Raw genomic sequence first — 25394 nt, 5'->3', positions numbered from 1 at the left:
AAACCCACAGATTTAAAAACTATTTTAAAGCATTTTTGACATTTGCCCCAGTTTGTTTCTGTGAGTCTGGGCTCTTCAGAACTCACAGCCGGGCAATGGCCCTTGAGGCTCCCAGGAGTCTCTTATGCTGTTTTGAAAGCATGCCTACTTGTCCTTTCCGTTGTGCCTCTCGCAAGACAGCCCCACACCACTTCGGACTTTGGAGTATCAGTGCCAGAAAGTCGCTCTAAAAATATTTTATTGTATCTTCGTTTCATTAAGATAAGAGCTTAGTTTATTCTATAAGTTTTCTGCTTTTGAGGGGATAGATAAGACAGTTGGAGAAGTACTGGTAGTCTGGTTTAGGCATGAAATATGCAGCACCAGTAAGCATAACACCAGTGCTTTTTTCTACAAAAAATTTTAGGGGTACTCTCATTTTCCTACACATATTGAAATACTGCCCCTCAATGAGGCCAAACTTAGATTCACAAAATGTTTAGGGGGTATGTGTACCATTGTGTTGCCACAGAAAAAAAGCACTGCATAACACAGTGTAGTATTTTTTAACAAGATTTTAGGGGCATGCTCAAAATTTTCCTTCTGTAATGCTATTGAGTGATGAGGGTAAATACCCAGGGGTTGCACAATGATTTCACTGTGCTTTGACTGGATCACTCAAGTCCATGCTGTGGAGTTCCTTCGCAGGATTACTGTGTGGAGAAATATGACTGAGGATGTATAAAATCTAGAGGAAACTAAGTTCTACATCCGAGGACACAGCAGCCATCTCTGTGATCTAGACTGCTAGATGGCAAGTATTTCCCATGCTCATATGCAGCTCTTATGCCATGTCTATAGAATGGGTCCTTTCTCTGCATCCCTATGACTCCATTGACATGATTACAGAGAGGAATGTGGCAGTGAAAAGCAGCGTTCATGGGACTTGTCAATTTACAGAAGCAATAGAGTAGGTGAGCTGGAAGCCCCTGGATCTCAGCTGCAGCAGCCTTTGAGATCTCCAGCATTCATAAAAATGAATGGCTCCCTTGAGTGAACAAGCGCTCCAAGGTAGCATGAGTTTGCCTGCTTCAATGTGGCTTCAGTGTGGCTTTATTATTGTGAAGGTTTCCTAGCTGTTTTAACTGGGGATAAAGGCTTATTTAAAATTCAGACTCATGTGAACTTTGATATAGATTGCCTTAAATTACTCCTTATTTTCAATACAATTTAAAACAAGATGTATCCAATAAACCAGGTTCCTCATTCCGTGCAGTGATAAGAAGGTGGGTATTGGATTTTATTTCTTCCTGTTGTGCACTTGAACTGAAAGGACAATCAAAGATTGTTCTTGGAACGGCTCAAATGGTAACTTTTTCTTAGTATCAAATAATGCAGAAAGAACAGAAAGTACATGAATGATATGGGGGAAAGCTTAGTTAGTTATGCAGCTTTAGTACTTGTTGCATGAAAGTACCAAGAGGAATGCAAGGAATGCTCCCTTTATCTACTGGACATTATTCCATTATTGGCATAACATCTCCAGGAGAAGTTATGATGACCAGGCAGAAAAATACCTGTACTGTTATAGACTGCAACTGCATAGCCATGTTAAATGTCAAAGCCATCTTGATCTGGAAAGTCTGCATCTGGTTGGTCAAAGGATCAATAGGCTCTGGCAATCTTTGTTCTGAAGAGGAGTCAACATCCATACTCTGTTTCAGCTGAGGCATAAACAGATTTTAGCAAGATATTATGCTCTGGTCATGACCATAAATCAGCTGTGCATTTGAATGAGGATGCATTCTGTCTGTGCTGTGTTGCTTTGAACTGAATACACCTGTAAGGTGCATTAGAATTTGCATCCCTGTTGACATTTAAATGCTACTAGCTGTGCATTAACACCTTGTTTATAGTATTGTGAGGGGGTCTGGGGGGTCGGCTGCATGCCTGAGTCCTTTCTAATTCCTGTATTCAACAAGGATTCAGCACTGGTTGCCTAAATATGGGTGGCTAAGGTAACAAAGAAAGTGGCTCTGTGCCAGAGGACTGTCAATTTGAAGGACCAAAACCAGAGTTGAGGTGTGTAAGCTAGAAGTGAGAAGCAGGCTAGGTGGCTGCAAGACAGGGTCATGCCTGATTTCTGCTGGGATCCAAGCCTGTGGCTATGGGAGAAGCAATAACTTACTGTGGTGGTGATGCTGTGAATCCCTCCATCACAGGCTCAGGTTGTATATATGTGTAAATAAGTCATATATAATAAAGATACCACATTCTCCGCTGTCCCTCATTCCAAGGAAACTGAACCCTGGGTAAGTACCTGGAACCCCTGGAATTTCACACCACTTAGAGACGCGGGTGGATTGCAGCAATTTGCTACTATAGCTAGACCAAGATCCTAACATTTTGATTCCTAGCTAGACAGCTATATATTTCAGATTTATTTTATTCATTAAAAATAATAATTGAAAGGAACAATTACAAGGTTATCATGCATGACATCTAAAATAATCAAAAAGGGAATCAGGTAATTCTACTTTTACTATAAGAAATATATGTAATACAGACTTATTTTTGCTTCTTCGTATTGTTATAAGGGATGCGGGTGGCGCTGTGGGTTAAACCACAGAGCCTAGGGCTTGCCGATCAGAAGGTTGGCAGTTCAAATCCCTGCGATGGGGTGAGCTCCTCCCATTGCTTGGTCCCTGCTCCTGCCAACCTAGCAGTTCGAAAGCACGTCAAAGTGCAAGTAGATAAATAGGTAACGCTCCAGCGGAAAGGTAAACGCCGTTTCCATGTGCTGCTCTGGTTTGCCAGAAACTGCTCAGTCATGCTGGCCACATGACCCGGAAGCTGTACGCCGGCTCCCTCGGCTGATAAAGCGAGATGAGCGCCGCAATCCCAGAATGGTCAGGGGCCCCTTTACCTTTTCCTTTATTGTTATAAGTAATACATGTACAGTTTGCTTTTTCTGCAGAATGAATTATTGTTCTGTGGTGTGTTTGTGTTGCTGCTATTTTGCAGATGAAGCTGAAAGATTAGCTTAGTTCATTATGGTCTGCAGATACTATTTTTTTAACTGTATCCTTTTCTAAGCACTGTACATTGGCTGGGGTCTCTTTAGGAAAATAAGCAATCCGTACATCCGAAGTCACCAACATGGTGCATTTGAGATGTTGGCCTGCAGCTCCCCTAATCCCCAGCCAGCTTGACCAGTGATCAGGGAGGAGAGGAGTTGGGCTCCAACAATCCCTGGAGGCTCCTACCCTGGCTATCCCTGCCGTGCATATTATGAACTACTGAAGGCCTGTCATGGGCTGGGAGAGTGGAGGCAACTCCCCAACTCCATTGCCCTGGACTTACACTCCCCTACTTCTCTATTCCTTCATCCAGCGTCATGAAAAGAGCAAAGGGTGAGGCCCAGGTGATGATTCCCTACAATATCATCTTTCCCTTTATTATCTTCCCCACATGTCCAAAAACCATAGAGGACCAAGTCCTCTCAGGGCCATGGACTGCACTGCCTCCTTTTTCTCTTCTTACCATTGGTGTGCCCTTCATCTCCTATTTAAGGCAGCAGCAGGGTCCTCTGTCCAAGATGTTGACAATTGGTGTGTGTGTGTGTGTGTGTGTGTGTGTGTGTGTGTGTGTGTACCAGGGATAGTCAATGTGATGCTCTCCAGAGTATAGATCTCATCATTCCTGACCATTGGCCGTGTTGGCTGTGGTTGAGGGGAGTTGGAATCCAGCAGCATCTCAAGGCCACCACGTTGGCTGCCACTGCTACCAAGAGCTGAAGTCGACAACAGAAAGAAAAATACAATCGAAAAATGTTCTCAGTTACCATTCACAGTGGCTTGAAGCTGACTGGCAACTGATTGGCTCTAAATTGATCTATGTCAGCAAGTATTTGAACAAGGGCTTTTTGACCTTAAGGTTTTAACAACCATAAATATTCTAGGGTTTTGTATAAATTAGTTTTTATTGGGGAGTTTTGTGTTACAAACCAAACAGATGAACAGGGAACAGCACATCTATTGTCTCTACTTTCAATTCATAGTCTCTTTAACTATTTATGTTTGATGAGAGACATTTTTGTCATAGACATCTTGCAGTAGGGGAGAGGGGGAAGAGGGGGGATAGTGTTTTTCATTCTATTGCTTATTCTTAGTGTAGGGGGGTTTGTGTCAGCATCACATGGATCAGCATCACACCTTTGTTAATGTATTTACCGTATTCCTTTTTATTGATATTGCAAGAGGTTAGGGCTTCCCAAGCTTGGTTGGTTGTGTTTAGTTGATTGCGGTGTGGCTTACTTGTGTGAGGGAGGTGGGCTAGGTTGTTGGGTCAGGTTAGCCATATTGATTTGTATGCTGTTGGAGGGGATAGGTCATTGTCCTGTTGTGCTGTGTATATAATAAAGGGGAACCACACTGGGGCGAAGGCATCCTCCGTAGCTTGTCCCCATGCTAGTTTGAGTTTCCCATACATTTTTGTACCAGTGGTCTGTGTTCACTCCTGATAGGTCTTTACAGTGTCCAGCTATGATATTTCTAGCTGCTGAGAGTAAGTGACATGAATTCCTTGAAGTGCACTTGTGTGTTGTTGTCTTGGAAGATATTTAATAGGGTTGGTTCTGGAGTTGTTTCTATTACCTGTTTTGCTATTTTAGAAATTTCCTGCAGCACTGATATCCAGAAGGATTGGACTTTGGGGCATTACCACCACAGGTGGAGGTGCGTGCCTATTGCGGTGCAGCCTCTTCAGCATTTAGATGAAGTTCCTGGGTGTATCTGTGCTAGTTTCCATGGTGTTAGGTACCATCTATATATAAGTTTTTGGGTGAGTTCTCTTCTTTTGGACGAGATGGATTTGAATGGTGGTTTAGACCATAGACTAGACCACTGGGTATGGTTTAATTCATGTCCTTTGTCCTGCTCCCATTGTGGTAAGGGGGTCTGTAGTGTCTTGGAGTAGTAGTTTATATGCCCCTTTACTGTGTTCCTCTGTTGTTAGGAGGAGATTCTCAAAGTTAGTCAGTGGCCTAGTGGCTGCTGTTTTTGTTGCTGGGAACAACCATTAGTATTCTTCTGTAAAATAAGTGATGTCTATGTAACTTACGGGAGTCACTGGTTAATTGGGATACAGAATTTGAACTACTCCCTTTCCTTTTACTCTTCCTATGTCAGGGATGTTTACATTTGAATACTGTCAACAAATCATTTTTACTGATGATGTATTATAACTGATATTTGCTTGACTTCGTATTTGCTTGACATCGTGCTAGATGTTGTGCTCCTTTTAAAAGAATGTATAAACCTATTACCACTTTAAAATATTGTGATTGTATAGAAAAAGTCTACAAGGTTAAAACAATAAAAATACAGTGGTACCTCGGGTTAAGTACTTAATTCATCCCGGAGGTCCGTTCTTAACCTGAAACTGTGCAGAACCTGAGGTACCACTTTAGCTAATGGGGCCTCCTGCTGCTGACACACTGCCGCCGTGTGATTTCTGTTCTTATCCTGAAGTAAAGTTCTTAACCCGAGGTACTATTTCTTGGTTAGCGGAGTCTGTAACCTGAAGCGTCTGTAACCCGAGGTACCACTGTACATTGATTCCATCTCTAAAACCAACACAAACAATAGCCAACAATGTTACCTTGAAAATACCATTTAAAGGGAAAAAGGAAAAAGTACTTTGGAGAAGCACCTAAAACAGCAAATACAGTGGTACCTCGGGTTACGAACTTAATTCATTCCCGAGGCCCATTCTTAATGTGAAACCGTGCTTAACCTGAGGCGCACTTTCACTAATGGGGCCTCCCACTGCTGCCACACCACCACCACATGATTTCCATTCTCATCCTGGAGCAAAGTTCGCAACCTGAGGTACTACTTCTGGGTTTGCGGAGTTTGTAACCCAAAGCGTTTGTAACCCAAGGTACCACTGTAGTTGGCACCATCCTAATTCCAGGGGGATTGTATTCTGAAGTGTGGCTGCCTCAGGTTCTCATTAAATGAACTTGCAGGACATGTGGATTATCACAAGAGAGCCTCGCTCAATGACCTAAGGGCTCAAGGAAACAGCCTGTCAAGGAAACAGGTCCAGGCTATTAGGGATTTATACACCAACAGTCAAATCCCAAATTTGGCCCAGTAGCTGATTGGCAGCTGGTTCAAATCCTTGAGCAGCAGTGTCCCATACGGGTGGGAGGTGGCATTCTGAACCAGCAGCAGCTTTTGGACTTCACATAAAGCATGCAGTAGTAATGTTTTTATTACCAAGGTAATAAAGGTACTTGTTAGACTTCTTGCTCACTTTTTTTGAGTTACAGTGGTACCTCGGGTTAATGGGGCCTCCCACTGCCACCACACCACCGGAGCACGATTTCTGTTCTCGTCCTGAAGCAAAGTTCTTAACCCAAGGTACTATTTCTGGGTTAGCGGAGTCTGTAACTTGAAGCATATGTAACCCGAGGTACCACTGTATTACAAAAATAACTCAAAGTGACTTACAACAATAAAAAACCTTGCATTAAAACCAGCCTAAAGCAAAACGGAAAAATTTAAAACATTTTTAAAATATCTATGATTCTATGATCCCACCTGCTGAAGGGGCTTACCAGTGCATGACCCACAGTGACCAAAGTCTGCATGTGTCCTCCAAGTCCAGGATATCTAAGGGACTGTCTCCTCCTCTGCTTATCCCATCTGCTCCCTAAGATCCCTCAGAAAGGCTCTTGTCTGTAGATTGAGGCGCGACTGATCAGGCGAGACAGAGAGCCTCGCCCGTACTTTAGGCAACCTTGCCCTGGAGGATCCACACCGGCCACATGCCTGGTTTCTAATGACTGGTTAAAACTTTTTTTTCTAGCAACCATTTGTCTTACCGATCAGATGGTTTTTATGTGGTAGAATCACATTTTACCCTCTGGTCCTGTTTCCATTTTCATACTTTGGGGTCTTTTTTTCTTTTGTACATTATTACCAGATTGGTTTTAATTGTTGTAAGTTGATACAAATGCGTTAGAAGGGTATGGAACACATTTTCAGATGAATAAAGGGATAAAAGCAGCTTCGTTAATAACATCTAAAGTCTTTGTCCTTATGCATGTCCACATGTTTGCTCTTCTGTAAAGAGAAAATTGGGTGCTGTGGTCCCACAGCGTGGTCTGAAAGCTTGTGAGGCTGAAGCTAAGCAGGGTTGGGTCTGGTCAGTGCCTGGATGGGAGACCTCCACCTTGCATTCTGTGACAGGACATAACTGTAATGAAATAAATAATGGAGAGCCCCAGACTCTATAGACTATGAGAGAGCCTTTCCTCCAGCTGTTAGAATATAGAAAGCTACCTTTATACAGAGTCCGGCCATTGGACTATCTAGCTTGGTATTGTCTGGCACCAGCTTTTGCACAATTTCAGGGTGGATATTCTCCCCCCTCCCTGGAAATGGCCAGGGACTGAACCGGGGCCTTCTGCTTGCAGGGCAGATACTCTACCATTAGTTATGGCTGAAGCTGAAGGTGCTGTAGTCCAAGACAGCTGGGGGGCACCAGGATAGGGGAAGCTGCGACAAGAGAAGCACACATTTTTGAACAGGAAACTGGAAGTGGGGTATTTTTTTCCTGCTCAAAATAAGTGGTAGAACCATTTTCCAGGAAATTGCAAGATGAAGTGCAGCAAGATTTAGTGAAACAAACTGAGGCCCTGCAGCTGCGTTGCTTGATTGATATACAGTCCACAGGTGCCAGGACTTGAGAATTTTTACCTAAACAGCAAAGTTGCAAGTGCTATTCCAATTCAAATAAAGCATGTATTATTCAAATGGCTTTGGTAGCTTTTTTTTAATCTGCACAGTGTCATTATTCAAAGAACAGACTAACCCTGCTTTTTTCTTCTTCTCATGATAAAGTTAATCTTTGCACTGTAGAGATTAGTGAGGTTATGACACCGTTAGCTAAATCTATCCTTCCCACAGCTCTTACTACTAAAGCTGACCCTTCCAGCAATAATTCCTTATATATCCCACCCAAGAATTACTTAGTAAGGCACAAGTGTGATTTGAACCACCCTGTGTGAACCTCCATCTCCTTGATCACCACTTAAATATCACTGATCAGGAGCAAACTTTCCCAGCAAATTCCTGCAGCTGACTTGGCTTTGACAGCAATTGTTGCTACTTAGGAGTCTAACTTAGGAGTTTTTACTAACTTATTTTGAATCTCTGAAGCTGAGTTTAATTTTTAACATGTATTTTTAATGGCATTTATATGGTAGATTTCAGAATGTGTATTATTTCTATTTAATGTGTATAATCTGTATTTAAATGTATAATAATGTGTATACTGGTAATTGCTGTTTAAAGGCGTTATCAGGAGGGAGCTTAACTGAACCAAGAATCAGAACTGGAACTTGTTTACAATGCTTGATCTCAGTTCTGTATCATCTCATGTTTTCACTGATCATGTACAAAATGTTTTTCCCCTGGTAGTATATAGCCAGAAAATCAGCCCCCTTCATCCAGAGCAGGTTGTGGAAGAGGAGAACCATGTATGTCAAGTACTGAGTTCCTCTGAGGAAATGCAGGATATAACTGTATTGAGTAAAAATCCATAGCACTGAATTGCTGCAGAGAGCAAGCTCAGCCTCTGTGTCGCTTTCAGGCCCACTTTCAAGACTACCTCCCAAAAGGCAAACATGCTTTCTACCTCCCCCAACCAAGCAATGATTGACATTTCTAAGAAAAATAGGTACAAGATATTGGATCCATTCAAAGTCAGCACTCAAACAAGAAAAAGGATGTTAACAATTGGTTCATAAACTTCTAAAAACACTTTTTTATGAAGCCTCCAATCTGGCTTCAATCTTTGCTGTTGTCCCAATTTCCTATTTTTGACTGAACTCTGCTTTTCACCTATTGGGAAAATACACAGCTATACTCTGTCAATTTGGGGCCGCACATCCCTTGCGTGAAAAATAATAACCCACCCAGAGAATTCCTTTAGGTGCTTGTGCAATTTTTAAAAAATACACTATTTTGGAATCGTGGTTGCATGCAACAAAAAGACTTCTTCTCACAGCCATCCAGAATTGTTGTGATTACTATGAGCATAAGACACCCATTACCCATTCCTTGAAAATACTACATGGTGCTTAGCAGTGAGTGTCTGCAACCAGTTTGGATTTATAGGCATAACGGAGGCACTCCCTTAACTGTTGTTCTAACTTAACAATATCCTCTAGTAGATTCTTCCCCACTGCACACATACATATATGGCATATATGTTTGGTTTTCCCCAAGAGGTCTTTTCAAAGGTTTCCAGCTTAAAAAAAACCCCAGATATAATATGTTCAGCCGCATATTAGAACATTTGAATATGAATATGTAAAGTCATTGCCAAAAACTATTGAGCTTATGATCAGGAGTAGATTTTATTTTAGTTCAGTTCAGTTCAGTTCAGTTCAGATTATTATTAATTTTTAAGACTCCTTATTCTTGTACTTAAGTATAAAGAAATGTCAAAAGGGGCTTAATAATGGGCACAGTGTAATAAATGGTAAACCCTTCACAAATCCGGAGCTGAACGGCGCCTCGTCTGCCTCCTTCTGGCGGCTCCTGCAGCCAAACGTCTTGCTCTGCTTTCCTTTGGACCCCATCAGTGCCAGGGTGGAGGAAGGGGGGCGGTGTGGGTGGGCCACCCCAGGTATCACCACTGAGGAGGGTGACAAAATGCGGCACTCACCACGGGGCCTGCAGCGCGCCCGAGCCACGCGGTGGTTTGAGTGCCCGCAGGTGCCGCACTGCCCCAAACCGTCTGCCCACCGCCTCCCCCTCAGCTGTAGGGCGGCTGAGGGGGAGGAGGCAAGCACTCCTCAGAGGCCCCGCGGAGCGTCCTGCCCCAACTCGCCCCAACCTGGGGGCAGGGCACACGTGCTGCCCCAGGCACCCAATCGGCTGCATCAGTGAGGCTGAGGCATCTTGTCATCTGGGCAGCCCAGGAGCCCAGGCTTGTGCCTTGGGGAGGTCACTCTGGGGCTGCTAATGCAGCAGTTTGACTTCACCCCCAGAGGGACACTCCATTGTCTCTCAAGATAGAGGGATGCCAACAGCAACAACTAAAAACGGTAAAGTCACTTGGTGTATCCAATGGGGGCTTGGTGCTAGCAAGGGCAAAACTTCTGCTTGTGTGGAGCAGGATTCTTAGTCTTCACCCCCCCCTCCCCACTGTGGAGCCCTTACCCACTGAAAAAGCTGCTTCTGAGTCTTGGGGGACCTTCTGAAAGAGTGCAGGGTGTGGCATGAAGAACTGCAGTAGGGGAGAGGGAGCAAATACTTGTTGCCTTGCCTTAATGTAAGAAGACCCACTTTCTAGGATCACAGTGCCAGCACAACTTGATGCTCCTGTTTTCTAGGTTGGGGTAGAATCTCAGGCGTAGGGGCTGGATGAGGCCCTCCAGGCCCCTCTGTCTGGTCCTCTCCCCAGGCCAGACCTCCCAGTCCTGCTCTGAGTCCTCTGTGAGTTCCTTTGTCTGGATGAAATGTGTCCTTGGAGTGTGGTAATGATGTATCTTTCTTTCCTCGATGGAGGGTGTGTGTGTGTTTGTGATACCATTTGTCTTTTCTGTGACTGGAATTTGGCCAACTGGGCACAGTGATGAGTCACACCCATTGCTCTGCCCACTGTTGCCTCGGGCTCCACTCTCCAGTGTCCTGGACAACCCCTGAGGTTCTCCATGGTGGAATGCAACCCTCAGGCTGGAGAAGGTTTTCCCCTCTGTTCTAGGTGCTTGAATCCAGCAAAGGTTATGCGTTTAGGTTGCGTACACACAATACAGTTAAAGCACATTTCAAGCACATTCTTAACTCAAAGAATTCTGGACATAGGGAAGTTGTTTTAAATGTTTAATGTTTTATTATGTTTGTATATGTGTTGGAAGCTGTCCAGAGTGGGGCATCCCAGTCAGATGGGTAAGGTACAAATAATAGAGTTGTTGTTGTTGTTAATTAATTAATTAGTTACTGCAGTTTCTGAGGGGTAACCTACAGTGCCTTGAAAACCTACAGGACCCAGAATTCTTTGAAGAAGAGAAATGTGCTTTGAATGTGCTTTAAAGGTATATCTGTGTAGGCAGCTGATATCTTTCCCAACAGTTCTTTTTATAATCTCATTGTCCGTCTCTCCCACTTTCTGCCCTAATCTATCCTCATGAAATTCAAACCTTTAACTTCCGATTTCTGTGCTTCTGTTCATCAAAAGATTTAAGTTTTAAACTTTTTTAAATGTTACATTTATTACAAGATAAACATTGTTCTGAAAGGCAACCAGCACTTTTGATACACACTTGTTGGTGAATCTCTCCCCCCTCCCAATATATAGAAATTCCCAGCGGTTGCTAAACCAACACAGAGGGTTTTATTCTTTGGAGAGTTAATATACATCATGTGGGCTCGGGTTCTTTCCAGATTAGTACACTGTTTCTTTTGAAGGATTTGCTTTCCTGAGTTGAACTTTCAGGACTCAGAACACCTTATCACACTTTCACAAGACCTTCTTTCTGATAATTGAAAAAAAGCAAAAGCCCAACGGCCTGTCAGGGCTTGTGCCAGTTAAATCCAAGCTCTCGGGGGATTTGTTTTTCTTTTGGCGTCAGATTAGATGTTCAAACGAAGCCGTGTTTTGGAGCTGCAAGTGGATGTCTGTAGAACTCTTAATGAGGCTAATCCCATGGCGGCACATTCCAAGCAGCTAATGGGCGCAAATTCATTGCTTACTTTAACATCTCTTGGTCAAGAATGGAATGAATGACTTTGCTGGTGGGCGGTCAGGAGTGAATTATTAGTAGTAGAATGACCAGCAGCAGAAATGTGGACAAACTGCCCAGAGAGAACTTTAGACAGACTCAAATGTGGATGATCAGGTAAATCATAACTAACATTTTTATTATTTGGTGGCAGTGCTTAGTAACAAAATATTTCAGGGATATAAGACAGGAACAAATTTAAATTCCCACTATGAATGTATACATTTACAAGTAACTATTGCTATTTAGTGCTAGAATAATCTATAGAATAATGATGGTGAAAAAATGGATCATAAATTTGTTTCATTCATGAAAGACATTATCATTCACAGTTTTTTATTCACTGCTTATATCTAACATGCAGAAGTAATTGATAATTGCAAATTCATTAAACAATTGTTTTTGCTTTTGTGCCTTCATTCTGCAATATCTGTTAATGTAAATTAGTTCTGATATGCTGCATTCATTGCCACTGACGCATCTCTTACTAACTGGCTGGTTTGGCCTGTAGAATGGAATGCCTTCTCCTTCGATTGCAGTGAAAATCAGTAATTATTAATAATTATTAATAAGTAATTTATAGTTTCCTTGGGGCTGAAAAGACAGTAGTGGTTCAAATATTTTTTAAACAATGAAGGGTTTTTTCATACTTCAGTACCACACAAGACAGATTTTTGCCTAACTTTTGAAATTAATTATATAATTGAAAATTAGAGGCAGATTATTATAGTAATAAATATTTTACTGTTTTTCTATTGGTAGTCTATTGCTAAAGCTGAAATTCGGGAATATATTGTATACAATTTTATTTATTAACTTTTGTCAATTGATCTTAATATCTTTCCTATCAGCCGACACAAAAAAAAATACTACTTAGCACCAAATGCTGGGATAAGTTCTGCTTGTGAAATTCTAAGTAGCTTCTTTTTATTTCTTTAAGATTTTTATATTCTGCTATAATGTTTATCCAAAGCAAGCTTACACTAAAAATTAAAACAAAGCAATAATAAAATATGCAATAAACCTAATAAAAGTAATTAATAACATGAGAACAATGGCCACATTAAAATAATAATTAAAAGAGCAAAGTAACAGAAAGTCTGATTAGAAAGATTGCTGTCAGGTCTAATCAGGCAATTCTTTTATACTTAACAGAGTGTTTCATATTTTACTTTTAAACTTAACCTTGTTAGACCAGCAAATTAATTTTCTCTAAGCTACATTTTAAAGATAGCGCTCCAGAAATATTTTATAGGCAAATTCATCAGTGGCAACATTTGAATAGTTTATGTACATTTTCATAAAACCTCATAAGTGAACCAAGAAATATGGATAAAATAGCTGCTTCTTGGTATTTTTGTACTAGGAAATTCTTTAGGCAGCTATCCAATAAAATTTAACACATAATAGCAATTTAATATTTACGTGGCGGGGGGGGGGGCGATGACTATCAGCACTCCAGTCACCTAAATATTAAACTAAATAAGTGAGCCAATGCAATTCAATAAAGCATAAGGTGTTTCACATTTCAAGTAATTCTTTGAAAAATGAATCATTAACCATTTTCTCTTAGTATGTAATACTTTCTCAAGGCAACAATTACGCAGATGCACACACACTCCAAGGACAAGAACAGTGTGTTTCTATAAAATAATCATTTATTTCAATTGCTTCTGCTACAACGTGCTAACTACATGTTTTGTCAACACCTGTTCATTGCAAAATAAATTTGTGCCCTCATTTTATGTTTTGTGTGTTTTGACTTCTAATTAAATATCCGCTCTAAGGTTGCAATCTTGTGCATACAAATTAAGTTCAAATAGGGTTCTGTGTGTGTTTTAGCATGGCAAAGATGGGTTTCTGTGAAATCAGAACTCAAGAGAGGTTAGCTAAGGTTACCCCACTGCATGCAATCCTAATTATTAGTTTAAACATGATCAAGCTTACTCTCATATGTGTGGAAGGAATATTCAGGCAAAGCAAACAAATTATGATAATAAAGGTATTACAAACCCTGATTGTGAAAACTTGTTTAAAGCGTTTTCCAAGCCCCCACATTCATCATTTCCTTCCATGCCCTTAGCACTGGCCAAGGCTTGTACGGGTGCCAAGGCTTGTATGTGTGCTCTGCCGTGCCATTTCCCTGGGATGTGAGAAACAACCACGTCTTCCTTTTTCAGTACAGGGCTGCATTTTGACTTGTGCCACTGCAGGTTTGCTTAACGAATTTAAGATCAGAGCATCAGCTACATCAAGGATACCTATACTTGGCTTTCCCATTGTAGGGTGGATGTAGGAAACTAAAGAGGAAATCATTAAAATATAATCTGGTACTAAAATCATTTTGATATCTCTATAGTCTTTTACTGTTCCGATGATATTCTATAGGGTATTCATTTATGAAAAGCTTTACTTCTGAAAAATTCATATATAGCCAGAAGAATGTTAATGGAACAAACACTGTTCCTTCTAGTCAGAAATGAACTAAGGCAATTAATTTTTCAAAGCTGATGTTTTTGCCAGGGCATGAAGTAGCAGGAAGTACATTCAAGGGACTGGGCTGCTGTTTTAGGTATAAATGGCATTTAATGCATGCTAGTCCTCCTTAGCGTGTTTGCACTTGCACCACAGTAACTGTGTGCTTAGGATTGCAGCAACAGTCTTTTATCACATAGCCTATAGCTACCATGAGCACTCATGTAAATCTCATCAGCTCTAATCCACATCTTTGAATGCATTTTGTTTCTTTGCATGTTTTCTAAATATATCTAAATTCAGAGCGGGGGAGGGAGGTCATCTCTTAATTGCTGGAGTGGTACTTTTTGTCCTTAGATTAATTATTAAAAACATCATATTGACTTGAAATAGGCCACTTAGGCTTACCCGCTTACCCACTTCTGAGTCAAAGTGCATAGAATTGTGCCATTAGAAAATTAAGATAATTTTAAGAATTATAAAAATTATGCTATTGCTAGTTTTCCCCATTGACCCAATGCACACCCACTCTACTTGAGAACAAAAACTCTGTTGATACCGCCTGCTCTTTTAAAGATAGCATCCACATAGTGAATGGCTTCTCCAGAATGAGCAGAAGCTAAGATTTTGCATGCTTTTTTGCTTGTTCATTTCTGGGCCTTTTCATTTTGTTATCTTTGCATGCTGCTAGATGCAGATTGAGGGTGATACCAGCTTCTGTTGATGGTACAGTGGCATCTCGGGTTACAGACGCTTCAGGTTACAGACTCCGCTAACCCAGAAATAGTACCTCGGGTTAAGAACTTTGCTTCAGGATGAGAACAGAAATCGTGCTCCGGCGGCATGGCAGCAGCAGGAGACCCCATTAGCTAAAGTGGTGCTTCAGGTTAAGAACAGTTACAGGTTAGGAACGGACCTCCAGAAAGAATTAAGTTCTTAACCCGAGGTACCACTGTACATGATTCAGAAAGCATGTTTCTCTCAAAGAGGTTGTTGTCAATGGGCAAAAAAAAGCCTCTCCCGCATCTGGAGAGGTGCACAAGGCTAAGGAGGAAGCCCGGGCAGCGAGGGGATGGATTGCGCTCTCTGCCCGGGCTTCCTCTTTAGCCTTGCGCAGCCTCCCCGCAGCTGGAGAGATTGCGCAAGGCTTTTCTAGAGGAGGGAGAAGGGACTGACTGACCGCGTCAGTCCCTTCACCCTCCTGGGGAAAAGCCCGCAAGAGCGCACGAAGCTTGTGTATGGCTCTTGGGGGCTTTTCCTGCCTGCCTCCCCCCCTGCATTCACTCCATAGGACGCACAGACTTTTCCCCTTAGTTTTTAAGACGGAAAAACTGCGTCCTATGGTGCGAAAAATACGGTATTTTTTCTTCTTTTTAATCAGGGTTGGAAAAATGCTTTTAGCTTGTTTTTTGCATGTGGATGCAGTTGTAAATCATGGAATGGGGTACGGGGAGGGAAGAAAAATGTTAATTGTGTGCTTCAGCACTGAAGTGATTCACAAGTCTATCTAAAGGAAGACATCATAAAACCATAAAGTCCAGAGTCTAAAATTACACAGCTGTATGGAACTCAAAGCGTCTTCAGCATTCTTGTTCTTTTTCCGGCACAACTTGGTCTGCTGCTGTTCAAATGTAACTGCTGCTTTATATTGTGGCTCCCCTTGTTTGGTGCTTCTTATGTCCTCCTCTCTTGTTCATATTTTTTTTGTTGAGAATGCGATATAACTTAGATATATATCTTTGAATAGAATATAACACAGAAAGGTAACAGAAACAAACTTAAAAAACAACAACCCACCTATAGGAATAGACAAAGTTAGACCATGTTTCCTCCTATGTTCCCAGTGGAAATGATGATAATATGTGTTACACTACAGGAAGGAAAGGGCTGATACTTAGCATGATCATTTAAGGACTCTCCAGGTGTGTCCCACTTTGATGGATGGTTTCTAAAGAGATGTGTACAAGTGTATGGTGCTGGTGTTAATCTGGTGCCAGAATGAACTTTTGAATGTTGACAAAAATTCACAAATATTTCTGGTTGCGAAGCAGAACAAAATCCATTCCACACCTTGGGATTCTACAAATGATGTTCTTATTTGTTTCCTTCCTGCTTCTGGATTCCCTGTTTTTCAAGGTAGTCAGTATGAATTGTATGATAATCTATATTCTAATCCTGCCATATAAGAATCACACACCAGAATCCACTAAAGAAGTGGATTCTGAGCTTTGACTTAATTAAGAAGTCAGATGTGTTCAGTGATCCCCATGCAAAATACAGTCATACCTCGGGTTAAATATGCTTCGAGTTGAGCGCATTCGAGTTGCGCTCCTCGGCAACCCGGAAGTAACGGAGCGCGTTACTTCCGGGTTTCGCCGCTTGCGCATGCTCAGACGCTCAAAATGATGTCATGCGCATGCACAGAAGCAGCGAAAAGTGGCATGCGCGTGCTCAGACGTGCCGTCGCTAGTTACGTTTACCTCTAGATGCGAACGGGGCTCCGGAACAGATCCCGTTCATATCTAGAGGTACCACTGTAGTTGTTTTAAGTGATTTCAAAACAGCAAAAAGAATATAATGTCAAGGGGTTTCTCACCAATTGGAGAGGTTTAATGTATCATTATTTTCAGTTGTTTTATTTTGTTGATTATATTAATATTAATGCTGTATGCAATCCACCAAGCCCCACAAGAAATGCCAGTGGAGCCTTTTATTGAAAAACACAACCCCTAAACTTCGCTACTGTGGAGCATCCTATGTTAAATGCTTTGTTGTCCTTTAAAAATGATATTGAACAGGAAATTTATTTTATGGATTTTTTATTCATCTCTTTTTCAGGCTCAGAAGTCATGGATAGAAAGAGCATTTTACAAAAGGGAATGTGTTCACATCATACCCAGCACCAAAGACCCCCATAGGTATGGCATGGCTTTTGTCAATGAACTTGCTTTTCATGACAGCTTATACTTAACCTATTATATCTCATTGGATCTTGGCTTTTGATACCTGTCAGAGAAGAAACAGCTCTATTCTAGTAATTGCCAGGCAACAAATGTTGTTAAACGAAGATGGACACAATATCAATTTGAACATAATGTAGCTCTTTAACCAGGCCTTTGGCTAATTAACATTCTATATCCTTTTAGATGTCTTTGTGGGAGTATTGGTTTGCTTTTGTTTTTATTATGTATTTTGTGTTCTAATTTTGAATTTTTATGTTGTGAACTTCCCTGTGATCTTTGGATGAAGGGCGGTATACCAATTTAATAATAATAATTTCCCTTTACCCAGGAAAATACTTCAAGTTACAGATATAGCTGTTCTGCAGGTCCGGTTGTAAACCAAAACAGGTTGTAACCCAAGGCGCTCTTTCGCCAATGGGGCCTCCAAAAAAATGGTTTGTAATCCAAAAAAAGGGACACGCACTTCTGGGTTTGGCGTGGTTGTAGTCCAAAACAGTTGTAATCCAAAGCGGCTGCAAACCAAGGTACCACTGTATCCTGCATTATAAGTAAAATAACCTTTTAACGTAATACAGCCTTTGAGAAGAAGTTGGGACAATATTTAAATGACCATTTCTTACCATTTTCCATTTCTTAAAAGTGTAATTTTCTTGAAGTATCATGGAAATTTAAATGTTTTCAAGTTCTGTTAGCCCATAGTGGCAAAAATATTTATTGTATCAATTATTTCAGTTTGTGTAAGCTCATGTTTAACCTACTTGAAATCCCTGCAACATAACCTTTCCAGGGTGTCACCAAGAATATGTGAAAAGGCTCTCTTGCAGTGATTTCATGCAAGTTAAAGACATGCTGCTGTGCAAAGGCTGGTGCTGAGGGCCATTGCTGCAGCCCGAAATGGCTTTGGGGTATGTCTTGTGGATGTTTGCTTGCAATAAGACAAAAACAGTTGTACAAAGGTAATTCCATAATCTGGATATGCAGTTCATATACAGCATTCCAAAGTTACCTTTACCAAGGTAAAGGTAAAGGTACCCCTGACCATTAGGTCCAGTTGCGGACGACTCTGGGGTTGCGCACTCATCTCGCTTTACTGGCCAAGGGAGCCGGTGTTTGTCCACAGACAGCTTCTGGGTCCTGTGGCCAGCATGCCTAAGCCGCTTCTGGGGAACCAGAGCAGCGCACGGAAACACCGCATACCTTCCCGCCGGAGCGGTACCTATTTATCTACTTGTACTTTGACGTGCTTTCGAACTGCTAGGTTGGCAGGAGCAGGGACCAATCAATGGGAACTCACCCCGTCACGGGGATTCGAACCGCCGACCTTCTGATCAGCAAGCCGAAGAGACTCAGTTGTTTAGACCACAGCACCACCCATGTGGTACTGGTCCACAATTTGGCCAATAAAAGGTGTCACCTTATTGCCTGTGAAGAGAGATGAGGAACTGGTGGGCCTCCAGATGTTGAACTCCACAAGATGGAATTTCTAGTGCAGTAGCATCTAGAGGGCCATGGTTTCATTTGACATTTACCTTTGAGCCTGTGGACATAAAGGGGTGCAAATCAAAGTTGATCTGCGTCAGAGTGACCAGCCATGTGTACCTTTGAATAGTACTATCTTAAAGAGAATGTTGGCGGGTATAGCATCTCCAACAGGGATGAGAAAAGCTCCGCCAGCACCTTTATTAAAGTTATTGTGGAGTTCTGTGTGGTTGTCTTCACCTATCTTTGTATCCTAACTATGTCTACTGAGAGGGAAACTGTTTTGAAGACTGAAGTGTTTTACTTCAGTAGCCACAATGACTTAATTTAATCTCATCTGCCTCTTTGTGAAGAAATACAAGTAATTTTTGTTTGATGCCATAGGTGTTGCTGTGGGCGCCTAATAGGTCAACATGTGGGACTTACTCCAAGCATCTCCATTATTCAGAATGAGAAGAATGAAAGCCGGCTTGCTCGAAATGACATCCAGTCAGAGAAGTGGTCAATCAGCAAGCACACTCAGCTCAGTCCCACCGATGCTTTTGGAACCATTGAGTTCCAAGGTGGAGGTCACTCGAATAAAGCCATGGTAACTAAAACCCTCATAATTTGGACCAGAACGTGGTCCTTGCTTCATAAGTTCCTTACTTCGTGTTTGCTTTTATTTCTGTGTGTGTGTAACTTGGGTGCACATTCTAGGGAATGGTGCAGATTATTCCGCCATGAACATTAGCATCACTGATGCATAACAGAGTTGCATCAGTCATATGGGCAAATTCATGTTTCCAAGGAGCCTTGGGGAAAATAGCAGTGGGGAAGAGGGAGAAACATGGGTGTGTGGGAAATGTGGCCAAGAACCACAGCTCAGTCACAAAACAGATGCTGTACATGCAAAGGATTCCAGGTTCAATCCTTAACATGTTCACGTAGGGCAGGGAAAGACTGCTCTGGATCCACAGCCAATCAGGATCGACAATACTGATCTAGCTGAACCCATAGTCTACCTCAGTAAATGTTTTTCCAAGCATGGTTGCAGTTAGGCATGGGGCTTAAGTGTAATTATATTGGAATACAATAAAATCAAAAGGAGTGGAGAGCCAATACATGGCTTTCATTTTCAGCAGTGTTTCCATGTTTCTGCCCTCCGTCTCTAGGAAAGCTTCTACCTTGTTCTTTCCTAAAATTGTAAGGCAAGTTCTAATACAATACAAAAGTCTCTGCTCAGTTTTACAGTGAGCTCATGTTCAATAGGAAGATGTTTCACATTGTTGGCAAACAGTAGTTTTTGGAGATAAATGTGAGCCTGACGGCTTTGAATAAAGTGACCCCAGAGGACTAGATACTGTTGCGAAATAAAATAAAAGTTTTATCAGTTTTCCTGATGGGTGAGCAGCAGATCAACTCCCACTGCTTTCTGCAGTAGGAAAAATGTAACAGAAATGTATTGTTTATTAAAATTGTTCTTTTTTAATATAGAATAACCAAATTCTATCTGCAGTGCAGTGTGTCACATTTATTAAATGAGGGAATGCTTATTGTCAGACTTCCAAGGAAAACATCAGGCACTGTCAGATACTGATGTAACTTTAAAACACAATGCAAACCTCCATGTGTGGTTTCATAATTTTTCAGCTTATCTCCATAAAAGTAATTTGTTCGCTTCACAGAAAGAATATACTTTGCTCTTTGCTTCATGTTCACTTGAAATTTATTTCTATTGATTATCTTACTAATTTTCAAATCAACATGATAGCTTTACTGAAGGCTGGCCACATTACCTGGTAGCATTTGCCTGGTCAGTATTTTTATGGTTAAACTGCAAGCTTCTCTTCAAATTTCCTTGACGTTAATGCTGTCTACAATGCTGTGTAGAATAACTGCTAATTGGCAAAAGTAATGAGCCCCATAAAGAGGCATTCAGGAAGTTCATGCCAGCTACCTACAAATTGACACATATAGAGCTTTGACTGACATAGATTAGGAAATGGCATTACTACTTTTTTCATTCCAATAGTTATAAAATTTTATTTGAAGCTTAAAAAGCCAAATTCCTCAAACCCAGAAACTTGTCTTTCAACAACACAAAATCACATAGCAACCCTTCATTCTCACTGAAGCTTGTTAACCTTGATTACACCATGTCAAGGTCCCTCACTGCCCTCGGCTTTTAACTGCAATGCTGCAGGCATGAAGAGAAACAGTTGGGCAGGCCTGGTACTTGCTCCTCTAGCAAACATTGAATAAACTCTTTCTACAATCTAATACTTTCTGACAGCTACCATGTTTGAGAAAATCATTATTAGAGCTAGACATTGTGCACTGAACTTACTCATCCATTTCAATATAATTTAGTAAACTTGAGGCCACAACACTCCATTTATTCTTCTTGTCCTGTAAGCGGTAGCGTTAATGGTGTTGCCGGTTCATCATCTTCAAAAATAATGTGCCACAATTGTGAATTTCCATATAAGTCAAGCCATATCCATTCTGCTTCATCAGTCCACTGTAAACTACAGTTCAGTTTTTCCAGTGCAGAAGAAAGAAGCCACTTTCAAATTCTTACCCTGTTCGATCCTCACAATATTATGAGATAGACGAGGTTGAGAGTGGTTGCATTTGGAGGTAACAGCAAACTCTTCCCTCTCTCCAGTTCCCCTTTGTTCTAAGCCAGGCATGTCCATGAGGTAGATTGTGATCTACCGGTAGATCACTGGACATCTGTGGTAGATCACTGGCTCCCCTCAAAGAAGCTCAACCAGTTTGGCTCCCCTAAAAAAAGCTGAACAACTTTGGCCTGAGCCATCCCCCAAAATGGTGCTTACTTCCTTTCCCCAAAAGCTCAACAACTTAGACCTGAACCCCTAAAAAGGGGGGTAGATCACTGCCAGTTTTTAACTCTGTGAGTAGATCACAGTCTCATGGGAGTTGGCCACCCCTGTTCTAAGCCATTTGTTCTAAGCCATCAGATAAAAATGAAAGTGAAACCTCTTTGTGGCCATGTTAGAGGGAAAGAGTGGAGAATGAGAAGCTGAGATTTGCCTTGGCACATCCACAGAGTTTATGGTTTCCTCTGAATGCAGCCAGTGACTTGCTCAAAGCAACTTGACACAGAGACTCCCATGCTATATGAGTTGTAAACTCTCCTGAGTTCATTAGCAAGTTGCTCCATGACTACTGTGGAGTGAGCTGAGCTGAGTAAGTTTTGCCATTTTTTAGATCAGTCTGATAACAACATGTGGGCACATCACACTCTCTGACACAGGCTCATGCTTGGCACCTCTCTCTCTCTCTCTCTCTCTCTCTCTCTCTCTCTCTCTCTCTCACACACACACACACACACACGAGAGAGAGAGAGAGAGAGACCACACGTCTCTCTCCCCCCCCTCTTACACACTTTATCTCCCTCTCACAGTCTACACAAACATACATATGTTTTCCTCCTCTCTCTCAGTTTTGACTCCTGTCTCAGGTTTTAAAAAATACTAGAAGTGTACATTAAAAAGAAAAAGAAAGGGAAAAAAGGAATCCAGGAATCTGTAGATTTTGGTTCACCCTGGGGGTACCTAAGAAGGCCTTTGCAGGCAGCAGGTCTGCCAACCCCTGGAAAATCAACTAAGCAAAATCATCTTACTCTCTTGAGTTTGTATTTTTCATTTTATTTGGTTAAGTCGCACTTCTCTTCAAACTATATGTTAACAGATGGATTTTCAACCAAATGCTTCTGAGATCTGGTTCTGTATTAACTTCCACATAAATTCCATTGTGCAGAAGTTCAGCAAAAACCTAATGAATTATTCCCATGTCTTTTCCCATGATGATGCATCTCGGTCTTTTGGCTAAGATCAAGTGTAAATATTCCAGCTGCATGTCTATTACCAGCTTCTCGTCTTCACTCTTTGCTTTTGTTTCAAATCAATGCCCTTCCTTCTGTAGTATGTGCGTGTGTCTTTTGACACAAAGCCTGATCTTCTTCTACACTTGATGACCAAGGAATGGCAGCTTGAACTTCCCAAACTTCTCATCTCTGTGCATGGAGGTCTCCAGAATTTTGAACTTCAGCCAAAGCTCAAGCAAGTCTTTGGGAAAGGTCTCATTAAAGCTGCCATGACAACTGGAGCATGGATATTTACTGGAGGAGTAAACACAGGTAACAATAACTTGGCAGAATGAAATCCCTGAAGCAGATGGAATTCTTTCTATGGCATAAAAAGCTTTTTCATGGTCACAGGATCCTGAAAAAATCCTGTCACTGCATTAAATGAAGCAGACAGCATTATGTTCATTTAATATATTTCTATCTAGACATCATTCAAACTAAATGTGGCATTAAATACATGGTTTGCATTTAATATATATGTTTTTTAAAGTGCAAATTTTCTTAGCAGGATCTAGATAGGGATAGGACTTTAACCCTTTCCCCAATCCTGAAAAAAAAATCGCACCTCACTACCAATTGCATTGGGGGGAAAGCTGCTATTAGAAAAACCCACATCCAGCAAGCCAAGTGAAACCTTCGCTGCAGATTGTAGTTTATTAGAGCAAAGCAAACTGTAATCACTGTTTCAGACCGAACTCCAAGCCACAGATTGTGGTTTGTTTCTTCCCTGGGCTGGTGGAGAGCAGCAAAGCCTGTGAGATCAACACATCCACCATAAGCCATTAATAATGGTTTACCATCATGCCCAAACTGGGCCATAATTTCGTTTCCCCCTCTTCAGTCACATCTTTTCTCTAAGCCAAGGCTGTGTAGATAATTTACCTATAAAGCAGATTTGAAGCATGTTTTCCCCCGCAAAGAATTCTGGGCACTGTTGTTTGTTAAGGGTTGCTATGAATTGTAACTCTGTGAAGGTGCCCAGAATTCTTTGAGGGAAACAATATGTGCTTTAAAGGTATAGTCTCTGTACCCAGCAATTTTTTTGTGAAGGCAAATGAGCAGTGGAAGACATATAGAAGCTTGCAGTTCCTCTGTTTTCTCCAGAGCTTCTGCATGCATGGCACAGTGGGTGACTTTCTCCCTTTTAATTTTCAAGACTTATTCCAGTTACATAATTTGTTTGTAAGACTCAGTATTTGATATTTTCTATCACAATTTTTTTAAAGTATAGAATCACAGAACTCCTAGCATTTTAGAAAGGTAAAGTTATGCCTATTTACTGTTACTTACAAAAATGTTCTGTTTTTACTGGGGGATTATTTTGATATTTTGCCATAATCCATACATGGGGTTAGAACTACATCCGCGCATACATGTTATAAAGGTTAGTAATATATATCCTCTATCATGTACTTGCCTTGCTTTTCTCTTACAGGAGTTATTCGGCATGTTGGGGATGCACTGAAGGACCACGCCTCCAAGTCAAGAGGGAAGATCTGCACTATTGGAATAGCTCCCTGGGGAATTGTAGAAAACCAAGAGGATCTGATTGGCAAGGATGTAAGTCTCTAGATCTCTTGCAGTGCATTGCTTTGCCAATAGGTCCTTGAAGGTTGAGTTTTTCAGATTTTTTTGGGCAGGGCAGAAGTTGTGGGTGTGTCCTCTGTGTAATGTGCCCCTGCTCTCTAGGAAATGGTCAAGGTGGCAGACCTGAAAAGCAGAGAGAGGCACGGAGGTTGGTAGATGAGCTGTGCTTTGCTCCCAGGTTGATAGCTGCCCTGCTGTCATGGAGAATGAGGGTCTCAGGAAAGGAGGATGTCACTCTGAGGAAGAGGGAAATGATCATTTAGAAACGACCTATTCCTTGAAGGACATATAGCTATCCTCTTATGCCATTGCTACTACCTAACATTGCTATGCAAACAGTCAAGGTTTTCTCCAAAATATTCTGGGAGCTGTCATTTGTTAAGGGTGCTGAAAGTGGTTAGGAGACCCCTACTCCCCTTCAATAGCTACCAAGCTACAATTTCCAGAGTGGTTTAACAGTTCACTAGATGTTAATAGACAGTCCCTCTTCACAGGGAACTCTTGAGATCTGGAGTACCATGAGGGGAATAAGGGCCTCCTAACAACTCTCAGCACCCTGAAGAAACTGCAGTTTCCAGAATTCTTTGGGGAAAGCTATGAATATTTATGTGGGACGCGGGTGGCGCTGTGGGTAAAAGCCTCAGCGCCTAGGGCTTGCCGATCGAAAGGTCGGCGGTTCGAATCCCCGCGGCGGGGTGCGCTCCCGCTGCTCGGTCCCAGCGCCTGCCAACCTAGCAGTTCGAAAGCACCTCCGGGTGCAAGTAGATAAATAGGTACCGCTTACCAGCAGGAAGGTAAATGGCGTTCCGTGTGCTGCGCTGGCTCGCCAGATGCAGCTTTGTCACGCTGGCCATGTGACCCGGAAGTGTCTCCGGACAGCGCTGGCCCCCGGCCTATAGATGTGAGATGGGCGCACAAACCCCAGAGTCTGTCAAGACTGGCCCGTTCGGGCAGGGGTACCTTTACCTTTATGAATATTTAAGGTGGTATCAAGGTGCTTTAAATGTCTGGTGTGAATGTGGCCCAAGTCTAAAGCTCCAGCCACTACACTACTCACCATGCAAATGTGAAAGTATGAAAACATGGAAAGTATGGATCCTAATTAAATAGGTATTTTGTTGCCAATGACATTATGTGGATGCCGCAAACCACCTCCATGCATGAGCAGCAGCAATCACATAATCCACATCTGTTTGTACGTATCCTTACTCTTCTGAATAAAATAATGGAG

The 25394-nt window shown here is 41.7% G+C and overlaps 1 protein-coding gene across 13 annotated transcripts in view; it reads left to right on the top strand.

Annotated features, from left to right (window-relative positions):
* Window positions 1–25394, top strand: part of TRPM3 (transient receptor potential cation channel subfamily M member 3) — a 425647-nt gene that overhangs the window by 255949 nt on the left and 144304 nt on the right. For all 13 annotated transcript variants that reach the window (XM_083464747.1, XM_083464736.1, XM_083464740.1 and 10 more), the window contains exons 2-5: window positions 17096–17175; window positions 19084–19288; window positions 22633–22846; window positions 24012–24136. In XM_083464747.1, coding sequence (XP_083320873.1) covers window positions 17096–17175; window positions 19084–19288; window positions 22633–22846; window positions 24012–24136 — 624 coding nt within the window. The remainder of the gene's footprint in view (window positions 1–17095; window positions 17176–19083; window positions 19289–22632; window positions 22847–24011; window positions 24137–25394) is intronic.

The sequence above is a fragment of the Podarcis liolepis genome (assembly GCF_965112155.1).
Source record: "Podarcis liolepis genome assembly, chromosome: 11".
In the NCBI taxonomy this organism is placed as follows: domain Eukaryota; kingdom Metazoa; phylum Chordata; class Lepidosauria; order Squamata; family Lacertidae; genus Podarcis; species Podarcis liolepis.
This window is presented reverse-complemented; position numbering and strand designations above follow the sequence as displayed.